Genomic DNA, 11,901 nt, shown 5'->3' with positions numbered 1-11,901 from the left:
GTGTATGCACACTTACAGTGACTACATGCCACTGACTGCAGCACAGCATGCAGACAGCCAAACAGATAGCTTTAAAAGGCAGCTATATAAACAAGGCAGCTGGCACCCTAGTCCAGGCTGAAAAACTTGCAGTGGAGTACACAAATTAACCTCTGCAGCCCAATAAATACATCTTATTTACAAACACCTGTCTGTACATTAAAATAAAAATACTAGGGAGAAACCAGGTGTCTCATCTTTATTACACCAATGGCAAACTGGAGCAGAGATTAAATGTTTTGCCAAAGGTGCCATAGGAAGCCTGTGTCAGAGCCATGACTGGAGTTACTTGTGCCTCAGCCTGTGCTGTAGCCACAGGTTCCTCCTTGTTTTGAGCACAGTGTAGATTCATGGTATATGCTGACGTAACTACTTTGACCCAGTAAATGCCATCCTCAATTTTCACCTGTTAAAAGGACAGAATCAGTCAGACTGAGAGGGTTAAGGGGGATGATGAGCAACAAAATTTGAAAGTCCTACTTTCAATCTTACCCACTAATGGTGGATATTTTAGGAAAAGGAGTCAGCAGCAAGTTTTGCACTTAAAAGAAATAACATCAACAGCAGTGGATAGGGGTTTGGGAAGTGGATTTAATAGGTGTGTCTAGATTTGGCTAAGAATGAAAAGAGCATTTTCTTTCCACTGGTTGCTGGCTAGTAAAAGCAAAGGGGTGGAATACATCCAACTTGCAAAACTTGAATACAGTTACTGCTATCTGCAAATGGGTGCCCCTCCCCGCTCATGTGAGCTACACAGGCAAAAGAGAATGACACATGTGCTGTTTCCTTTTCCAGTTGTAAAGGGGTCAGGAGCCAGGCAAGGAGAGCCCGAACAAGAGGAGCATTTTCCTGGGTTCTTCCAGCTGTTCTGTTCAATCCCGCCGTCAGTTCTGAGCAGGGAAGAGAGGCTGTCAACACAAATAAGGCATTTTTCAAAGGCGTAAATTATGAGTTCCCAAAACAATGCGACATCTCAACCACGTGAGTACCCTTACCCCCCTCCCCCCTTACAATAAGAGTGGATTTATCAGTTCCTCGCTTAAGGAACAGATTGTCTAATGCATTTCTTTTTGGGGGAAAAATAAGGAATGCCTGAAACTAATCCTGAAGGAAAAAAGTTAGGAAGAAGCTGTTTTCTTTCTTAATTCTTTGTGTTTGTGTGTGCGGGAAGGACTGAAGCAGGCTCTGCAAACTCTGCCTCTTGAATAGGTCCAAGCAAAGTTAGTAACGCTTCCGCCTAAACCCCAGCTTAGAAAAGTTTCATTTGAGTGTTTTTCCCTCCCCCCGCCTTCAGGAATGAAGTTATAGAGCATTTTGAAAGCGTACTGACGCTTTTCTGAGATAGTAATGGTGCTGCCCAGCTTGCGTTTAGAGTCTCAAGCTGTCTGTGTGTAACATGAGACTCAAGCCACAAACTGACAGTCTATATTTAAAGCCACAATGTGTTTCTGCTCCTGGAAATTTAGAAACATGGGCTTAAGGGCAGGCAAATTGGTTTTTCAGCAAGAGAGGGTACAGGAGGGCAAATCCTCTGTTTGTGTAACTCTGCATATTTCTGTAAATTTTAAGAGAGAGAATTTGGCCCGAACAGTCAAGTGAGCACAGAGGCTCAGCTGCACTATGGTAGTGTTCATTTTGGGACAGCATTAAAAAGAAAGGTGAAGGGAAGGGGGTGGATTATGATTTGATGAGCTGCAAAAAGCTCTTGAGTTTTTGGTGCTGCAATATATTTATTTTTTTTTTCTTATGGCTTTAGTGTGATCTTTCTTCTTTTAATTCAAGAAAGTACTTCTGTTTTATTTTTAATAAATAAACTGCCAATAGCAGAATTGTTTGTCAGACCATGGCATCAGGAATGAAGGCAGAAAGTACAGACAGCTCTGCTGGGAGCAGCCTGCATTTCAGGGTTTGATCCAGATACTGCTGTAAGGATATTTGTTCTGTATGGCTGTAGACACTGACAATGTTTCCCAAGCTTTGAATGAGGCAGCCTGATCCAGCAGAAAAGACACAGCAAGCAGAATCTCTGGAATCCCAACCAGCAATTTCTAGTTACCCTTTAGTCCTTTTTGCAGATTCTAACCAACAAGAAAGATTAGATGTTACCTTTATATTTTATTCTACTTTATTCTGCAGTTTAGAATATTATAGCTTGTTTTCTATTGCAGCTTGTTTTCTGTTATAGCCAGGAAAGATACAGGAAGGCTAATTCAGCATTCTGAGAGCTCGTGTTTGGCACAGCTTGCATAAATTACTGCTATTGGTGCTCTCCAAGCATGTCCAGGAGGGTGGTCATGACTCACTGAGGTTCTTCTTGTGTATTGTGAAATATCAACAAGGGTCCAGACCCAATCTTGTATATTTAGTGACAGGCTTGGCCAAGTGACACATCCAGGACCAGCTCTACAGTTCTGAATACATTACAAACAACCTCTCTGGCAGACCCAGGTTGTCAGACCCCACAGACGGTCCTAGGGGGAAACCAGATGAGGAGTTAATGCCCCTTGGGGCCTTTTGTCTGCTCATAATGAAAAAAGACAAATGCATCAGGTTCTCCTGGGGTTTTTTCCAATATGTGGACAGGAATCCTCAACTTGAACTATTTTAAGATCATATGATTCCCCCCATGAAAATAAATTGCTTGCAATCCAACTAGGAGTATTCTGGCTGAAAAATAGTCATTATATATTGTCTTTGGTTGGGGGTTTTGTTTTTGGGGGTTTTTTGGGGTTTTTTGGGGGTTTTTTTTTGTTGTTTTGTTTTGGGTTTTTTTTTTTGTTTTGGTTTTTTTGTTGTTTTGTTTTAATCAGGTGGATGAAATTTATAGATTAGGAAAAGTTAAAGGGAAGTCTGATACTACCATATTTCTGTATAATGCATGTTTGGTGCATTGATAATGGTTGAAGTTTTGAGGGAAGGTCTTTGGGAAAAGGGTCTTATTTCCTAGCAAAATTCCTGCTAATTTTGCAAGAAACAAGACAAGAAACAATTGAAAGTTCAGTGTATTGACAGGCACTGCGCAGCATGGACAGCAGATGTTTGCCAGAGAGGCAGAATAATTGGGAAAACAAATTTGCTTCATAGCCACAGTGAAAATCTTTGAGATGGGTGTGAGAATGCTTAAAATAGTCATCAAAAATTTTTTGGTACATATACTGAACATAGGAATTCTTTGCTGAATACCTGCAGGTGAGACCACAGAGCAGCTGCCAACTGATGTAAACTGAACAGTTTTAAGTTACCTAATTTCTCATGTACTTTGCTTATCTCCTTGTATTCGCCCATGGCTGATAAGGTATTTTATTCATTCTATAAATGCAGTATGATCCTCTCAATCCAGGGGGAATCACATACTGTTTCAGATTTTAAATATTCAACTTTGTGTAATTTGTAAATGTATTCTGCTCCTATATGGGAATGCCCCACCATCTCACCTTGGGCACTTCCCATGCCCAGCTCAGATATCCCCCAGATATCTGAGTGGGCTCTCTGTACACATAACAGAGGTGAGAGAGGCAGTAACTCTGTGATGCATTTGCTTCCTGCTCACATGTACAAGCAGTAGCTGCCTGACCTAACTATGAAACCTGAGGAACTCCACAGGTTTGGCAGTCTCAATTCAGCTGGCAGCTTTTGCCCTCTTCCTGTTAGACTGCAGTGACCCTATTTTGAGGCAGTGGGACAGCTCAAATGAGGTGAAGGATTAGGACAATAAACGTCACCAAGTCAAAGGTTCAACCTGGGGAGGCAGTGATCTGTGCAACACCGTCTTTATGGGTCAGAGGTGGTCACCCCTTTGGAGAAGGTGTTCTGCAATTTACAGGATTTCATCTGTACCCAGCAGGCTGGGAATGTTTATCTGGGGTCTCTTATACTGCAAATGCCAGCTGTCAAAGGAGTTAGTTGTTAAGGAGAACAGTTTGTGAAGGCTTTTCTTCCTCATCACCCATCAACAGATAAGGTCCTCTTCCTGGGGGGATAGGGAAGCAGTGTGATGTATGGAGTGCATAAGAATTGGCCCAAAAGGAAACCAAGAAGTAAGGCTGGTCCTCAGGCCATGCCCCAGCTGCAGAGGGAGGAAGAGGGGGAGGAAGAGGGTGAAGCAAAGCCTCCTTGAGCTGTATGCACTCCCTCTACATTGCCAGCCATCCTCCAGCAGTAACCCAGGCTCTGCCCTGCTCAGGGGAGCAGAGTTTCGTGCTGCCTCTGTTCTACAAGCAGGAGGTCTTGGCTCCATCAGCCCAAGCTTCTCCACCTGCCCCAGGGACAGAGCTTCTGGAAAAATGAGTCACAGATGTATCTGTCCCTTTAGAGAGGCTGAGACCTTGCAAAGGTGGCCTCAGATAAAGGCAGAGTGACTTCTGGCCGTGAATGGGGAGTGTGGTTCTGAGAACAGCCTTGCTACATCTTCAACTCATAATGAAATATATTTTTGGGGCTGCAGACTGGTTGTTTTGTATGTTCCTGGAGTAATACCACTTGCCTTTCACACAGGGCTTATGAAAAGCCTTGAATGAACCCTTCAGGTTTTTAATCATGTTATTCACACTTTGGCAATATATGTGATTTCATTGCCCTTAATCAACAGAAGTGTTTGCCTGTGACAGTAAGTGATAAACAAAAACAGAGGCTATTGATTATGAAAATCTTGTCTTCACTGGTGAACCTGTGAGCATTTATACACAAGGAAACCTACAGATTATAATAACCTCTCATTTTCAGCACAGAAATCTCCAAACATATCCTACAAGCATTGATGGAAATTGAATGTCTCTGCTCATATGTTTGTTTGCCACCACTGTGCATATGAATTGGAAAATTTGGCTTTATACCCCAGGGCTCTCCTGACACCCTTTTTGTCTGACATATTTATGTGAAAGTCTGGGAATTGAAAGGCTCAGAATGCACCTAAAATTTCAGTAATTAACAGTAGAAATGTTGGCAAACCACTGAGCTGCAGAGAATAGGGAGGATGTCAACCCAAATAGGAGTCTGCTGTTTTAAAATACACAATTTTCAGCATTGCTGGCCATCATAAAAAAAAAAAATACACAGTAGATGTTAAAGATTCAGGTTGTGGCTAGTTGTGTGCTTAAGCCTGTTAATATTATGGAATTATGCAGTGTCTGCATCTCATTGCTGATACTACTGCACCTTTCTTTCTAGGCTCTTGTGTAATATACCCTGTATGCATAGCTGTTCAAATGGCTGAGTCCAATCAGCAAAGTCTTTTGTAAAACAGGCTTTCAGGACTGCATTGTCTAATGAAAGTCTGTTTGTGTGTGTTCTCTGTGCAGTGCCTGCCTCTATTGTTGGGGAGGGATCAGTATTCATATAGCATAGAGAAATTCAAGCCAACAGAGGGACCTGATTGTGCTAGGTGCTGTACAGTCACCTCTTCTTCAAAAGGCTGGTAAAGAGGAGAGATTACAGGTTGGAGAGAAATTATTGCTCTCCATGGACACTGCTGGTGAGGCAGCTTTTAGCTGAGAAAAGCTGGGGAGGTAGAAGTTGGTTTGATTCCAGTAGAATCACTGTTGCAGCAGCACTTTGCTTCCCACTGCCTAATTCTGTAATGCATGCTCAGGAAAAAAAAACATAGAAGTTATTTAGCAACTGGCCTGCTTGTTTCCCACAGAAAGATCAGAAAACTTTTGAAAACAGCATTTGGCATGAGTAGGAGGTCTGTTTACAATTTTTTGCTTCACATTTGAGTTGTGATAAAAAATGCACTAAAAGCCCAGATGCCACAGTGACAAGAATATAGAAACACCTTAGGAGGGCAAGGATTAGGGCAGCAGACAATTGTGTTTAACTTCCTTAATTTTCTTAGTCAGATGAATTTGACAGCATTACCCCAGTTATGAGTAGATAAAAAATTCACCATCTGCTAAGCGTTCTGAAAAATTACTTGGAGAATGGAGAAAAGTGTCACTTGGAGAAATCAGGCTTTGTTTGCCCACAATTTATGAACACAAATGGAGGAAAGGCCTCTCTTCTCTGGATAATTTATTTGTAACTGATAACTGCATCAAGTACCAACACTGCAATGCTACAATGCTACAGACATGCAGCTCATAATTTGAGGCTGAAATAAGATCTGGACTCCCCTGTTTCTTGAAGAGTCAGCGCAATCTAATTCACACCAGATTCCTATCTCTGCTATGTTAGCATGGAAATCAAATGCACTGCCTGTGCTAAACTGATCCCTTATTGCAGATGTACCTTGCACGTGTAGTTTCACCAATGAGACAGCTGGCTAAGTGATTTGCCTCTTAATTAATCATCTCATATGCAAAGGACGCCAGTTTCTCATATCTTCTCTTCTGACATATGTTTCACCACAGGGTTCTTCCTGATGAAGCAGAAAACTTCACTAAAAATCTCAATGGGTTAAACTTGTTCTGCTGCATTAGAGTTTTAAAGTGATTTTTCTTTCCTTTCCTCTGCCTCTCTTTTTCATCTTAAGAGGGAAAAAAGAATTCAGTTATTTCATGAGGGTCTCTACCTCTTTTTTCTCCAGATAAGCCCTGAAACTGAGTTAAGCTTTTTATCAGTAAGTTGCAGGGGGGCATTTGAACACACCCTGAGACAGTTCTTTGTTATTGTGAGTGATAAATGCCTATTTTACTGGGGACTACATGTTTAAAATACCTAGTTTTATGAGACAGTCCACATCATACAGGACATGTGTGACTAGTTCACAGCCATACAGAAACAGACATCAAATCATTACATATGTGTAGGTGTTTACAGTTGTGAGCAGAGATTCTTTCAGTAACACCAAACCTAGAAAATTAGTTTGAATTCTGTCTGTTCACAGATATATACACAGCCAGAGTGTATGTATATACAATATACCTTATATCTGTATGCATACATATACAAAGACGTGTATTTATATCCACCATCCTTTCCACTACTTATATGGCTTTATTTGTTCAGGTTTATATTCTTGTTCTAGCTCATCTGTGCTGGGAGAATTTGGTAGCTGCATCTTTAGGACAGTAATGTAGAAATGCTGATCATATTAGTATATTCATACCAAAATTAAAGTTATTAACTACCCTCCTTTGGAAACAAAATATTTATTCAAGAATCAATTCAGTTGTATTATATAATTCTGTGACCCCCTCAAACACTTGAGAAGATTAATTTATGGTGGAAGAGATTTTACAGAATTGTTATTCCAGTTTAACTTTTTTTTTTCTGTAGGCAAACTTCTCTGTTCATCTCATTTTCTTTGAAAAGCGTTCTTACTAAGACAATAGTAAGATGCTTCATGTCTGCTAATTGGATGTTTCAAAAATTTCAGTCACTTAAGAAGGGATGAAAAAGCAGGTCTTCATGGCTGACTTTAGATGAACCAAACAATCCTTAGGTGAGACAAATAGACAAAATCAGACAAATAACAAATCAGTTAAACACAAGTGATTAAAGAGTTACCTGTATGAATGAGTTGAGGGAAAAAATATTTCTAGTGTGTGGTGAAGAATTACCATAAAACTAGTCATCCAAGAGTTCAGGAAACTTGTGTACATTTTCAAAAATTCTGATGTTTAAAATTACATGCTGGATTTTTGAATTTTTTTTCTGTCTTCTAGAATATATTGTTGAATTCTGCTTTCAGGATTTTCTTAGCATGTATTAGGGCTAGAAGTTTACCAGTTTATTATGAAATAGTGTAGTCTTTTTATTTCCTGGAACTTTATAACCAGCGCTCATGAGCTAGCTGAGTTTGGTCTTCTAACTGTCAATGGTTCATACAAGTGTAATAAGCACACTCTCAGTCCCATCCAACAAAGCAAGCAGGAAATTAAATCCTTGATGTATCTGTGGCCTCTATCACACCTGCTCTCTCATGTTTGGTTCAGATATCCTATGCACCTCCTAATCCTACTTGTCTGTCCCTTTCTTAGCCCACACGTAAATGGCCATCTCTGAACATATGAGAGACACAGGTCCCAGCTGTTAAATGCCATTTCCCCCCTTCTCTCAAGGACCTTCCACAGTGCTGCCAGTGGGAAGGAAGAAAAGAACAGGTCAGGAAAACATAGATCTTTCCCTGTCACCATCTGGGCTGAGGTTTGTTTCCTTTGGGTGTTGCCCTCTCTTCCGCTCTCCCTCTTCTCTATTGGTTTCTCTTTGCTCTCTCATCTTCAGAGCTTGCTATGAAACAACACCTCCCCTCTCCAGATCTTTCCTCTCATCACATAGAAATTTTTATTTACAACAGGGACATGCTTTTTACATTCTGAATCGCATGATTGGGAGAGATGATTATTGTCTGTCTCTCTTGAATTTCCATAATTACGTCAACAGCCTTTGATTTTTGGACTCTATTGCAAAAAAATCCAGTTTTCCCCACACTGAACTCATAGGGACCTCTTTTTTTGGTTTAAAGAAGCTATGTTACCAGTCACTAATGGCAATTAAGCTCTTGGTGGAAATAGGAGCTATACACAAAATTAGGCTGTATCTCTCTCTACAAAAAACACTGAATAACATGTTGAGTACACCAGGAAAAAATCTGCAGTTGGGAACCAAGTCCCAGTTCCCCTTTGCTCTGAACACTGTCACTTTTCCTGTTACTCAACCTATCCCTGCTCCAGTCGAAGAAGAGCGGAGTGAACAACTTCTGCTAACATCACCAAAGCCAGGAAGAACACCACCAGGTCAAGGAGAAGAGGGCCAGGTTGGCTGGGACTTTGAACAACGTGGTCTATTGGAAGATGTTGCTGACCCTGACGGTGTGGTTGGAAACAGATGCTCTTTAAGGTCCCTTCCAACCCAACCCCTTCCATGATTATATGATTCAAAAGGTGCTTGGTAGGTTCTTCTCGTGAAGGCTGTGTCCACCTAATGTGAAGAAATTAATTATTTTGAAACCTTGCTAATTGCCTTTGGCACTTTACCATCTCCCACTAAGAGCTGTCTACTCATCATCCCTACAAGCTACTGCAATAGGAAGTGACTAGACCCACAAACATCCTTTAAAAAGTGAAAAATACCCTTCTCTCTTACCTTTTCTATAACTGAATGGATCTGGTTCCTCACAACACCTCTTACCAAGTCAACCATCCCAACACCCTGACCCAAGAACCCAATCTGATTTGTGTTTGCTGTGTAGGAAATAATTTGAAATTACTACAAATCCAAGCCATTACCACAAGAGTAGTGACACATGGTGACTTGGCATGGTGAGAGATGGAAAAATGGTGTTGTACAGCCCCCAAAAGAAGCTGGTTTTTCATACCCTTGGTTATCGAAGTCTTTCTTCTGTCTGAAGGTCTCCTATTAATGTATCGTTCCTACTCATGATGAAGCAAGCTTTTCACTCACATCCTTCCCATTTCCTCTTGACAAAAACCAGTCTTCTTCATTGCAAAAGTGTATTCTTTTTACTTTGTTTAGTCTGTAAATTTCTCAGGGCAGAATGATCTCTCCCTCCATCTCTTTTCTAAACAAGAATCACCAAATAACTATTTGACATTTCAGTGCTCATGTGGTGCTGACCACATCTGTCTTCCCAAGTTACCTCATCAAGTTGCTGATTCTGGATAGAGATTTCAGCCTCCTGAAGCATGAAGATAAAATGCAAAAAGCAACCTTAGGTATGACATCAACTGGTAATGCATATCAAGCTGGAAGGACTTTAGGGGTTTCTCCTTGAAAACATTTTTCCCCTAAACACATTTATTTGCATTCTCTGAGATAGTCTCTAGACTGTGGAGATCAAAGAGAGCTGGAAATCCAGCAGGGTTTTTAAGTGCATTAAAGGTACCATGTTTCAAAGCCACATGCCTGAACATTTAAGCACCGTGGAAGAAATGAAGTAGCAGGTGGTAATACGTGTAAACATGATTGTTCTAATCTTAATACTTTTCAATTTGTCAAAGCCTAACTGTGTGACAAAAAGCCAAAATAATGGATGCTGTGTGCACATGCAGACACACACGAGAGCATAAAACCCAAGGACGCCAGCCAGCTTTGGGTTCTCCCTTTCAGCCACATTTCTGATCTTGTAAGTCATTTACAGCAACAAGGATGTGTATTTACCAGATTTATGTGGCAAATCTAACTATGGAGTGCTTCTTGAGAGATTTCAATACAGAAATGTAATTCCCTACTGCACTTCTTTTTTTCTGAGGTAAAATATATAAAATGCCATCCACAATATGCCAACAGTGGCATATTGTAAATGTCTGCATATTGTAGGTATATATAGAGAGACACAGTCTATAATGTTGCTCACTTAGCAACTGAGACATTATATAAATATTTTCAGGTGCTTTCACAGAGTCAAAGTGAGAAAAAATGAGACTATTTTTATTACTCCTAAAGAAATGAGAAAATATTAGAAAGTGGTGTCCACCAGATCTAACCCCTTTCCTACCATAAGTTTTTGTGCATGTTTTCTGTACAGCACTAGCTGTAACTTGAAAACTTCATCACCTAAGATCACATGAGATCCTGGCCTGTAAACAAATACCCAACTATTTCTCTGTCCTTCCCATTTCTGCAGAGTTTCTCAGGAAATGCAAGCTGCCATTGCAGTGATGAAATCTGTCGTTGAGATACTTGTACCCTGGAACCTGAGATTGCTCATATTGATTTTATTGGACTTTGTATCAGAATTTGCTGATTTCAGATCCTAAGTTTTTAATACTACTCTGCTTCAAATGCCTTGGTTTAGCTCACAGCAGCCTCGCCTACTATCACCACAGATTTTATTGAAGGCAAGGTGATTTATGAATGGTAACTAGACCTCTTGTAGGAAACACTATTGAAGACTGGGGGTAATGGGGAGCAAATAAAGATAAACTGATCCTGTATGCTCCCAAAGAAAACTTCCCGCTGATTCAAGGTTCTTGCACATTAAGAAAAGATGTCTGCAGCTCCTGAGCTCATTTTCCCTGTGGATTAATGATCCATAGGAGATCCTTTGTTCCAAGGAGGAGTAAATCACCCCTCCTGCTTTTGGCAGTCAGGAACATAACTGGGGAGATAAATGCTTTTACATTTCTCTGAACTTTGCTGTTGCTCCTGGGTAAAGGATTTCCCTTCTGGAATCCATTAAAATCTGTGAATCTGAGACAAAGACTCTTCTTCCTCCTCCCACGTTGTGTGTGAGATGCTTAATCTCAGCATCCTGGGGACATAACCATTTGTGAGCTGGAAACAGAGCATGAGCTGAGCCCTTCTGCTCTCGAGGTACCTCCTCTGGCTTCCTTTGCTTGCAATGAATGAAACCTTTCGTTGTAACAGCCTCTGACTTATGTCAGAAGGTTCATGACTGACTGGAGCAACAATGGGTTGGCAGAGAGGTATGAAACCCTTTAAAATGTGGCATTGCTTAATAAATAAAGATCAGCTTAAAACACAGGGGAGAAAGTGAGAGGAGGTACAGCTGTATGACACTGTTTTTAAGAGAAAATGCAGCCTGGACTTTTCCTCCCTAGTCCTCTCCACGAATTGCATTTCCTTTAAGGAAAAGGTCATGCCTTCTTTCCCAGGCTGCTACAAGCCTTCCCCAGACAGGAAGCATATCCTGTGTCCTGTTTTCTCCAGAGTCCAGTAGCAGAACAGACAGTAGTGTTACTTCCATGCTGCTGCTCCCACCGTGCTGTTTTTAAGTGACTTGAGGACCAAATCTCTGGCTGAATCTTCCCCCCCACCTCAATCATGATGCAGCCCCAGGGCCTTGCAGAGCTGGCAGCTGCTGAAGATGGACAAAAGAAGAAATACAAGCTCCTCCCTTTGGAGGTGTGGATGGCTGTTTTTGTCAGATATGAAACTGCAGTAGTCATTTGGGGGGAGATGTGGGAGGGGGAAAAACACATGTTCTGTAATTGAAGATTG

General features: G+C 41.0%; 1 protein-coding gene across 1 annotated transcript in view; it reads left to right on the top strand.

Moving 5' to 3' along the window:
• Positions 1-820: 820 nt before the first annotated feature.
• GYPC (glycophorin C (Gerbich blood group)) overlaps positions 821-11,901 on the top strand; it is a 33,271-nt gene continuing 22,190 nt past the window's right edge. Inside the window, exon 1 of the mRNA XM_064434949.1 lies at positions 821-1,020. Within this exon, the coding sequence (XP_064291019.1) occupies positions 987-1,020 (34 nt within the window). The 5' untranslated portion in view covers positions 821-986. The remainder of the gene's footprint in view (positions 1,021-11,901) is intronic.

This window comes from Passer domesticus, chromosome 10 (assembly GCF_036417665.1).
Source record: "Passer domesticus isolate bPasDom1 chromosome 10, bPasDom1.hap1, whole genome shotgun sequence".
NCBI classification, from domain to species: domain Eukaryota; kingdom Metazoa; phylum Chordata; class Aves; order Passeriformes; family Passeridae; genus Passer; species Passer domesticus.
Note: the sequence above shows the minus strand (reverse complement) of the source record. Positions and strands in the feature narration are given on the sequence as shown.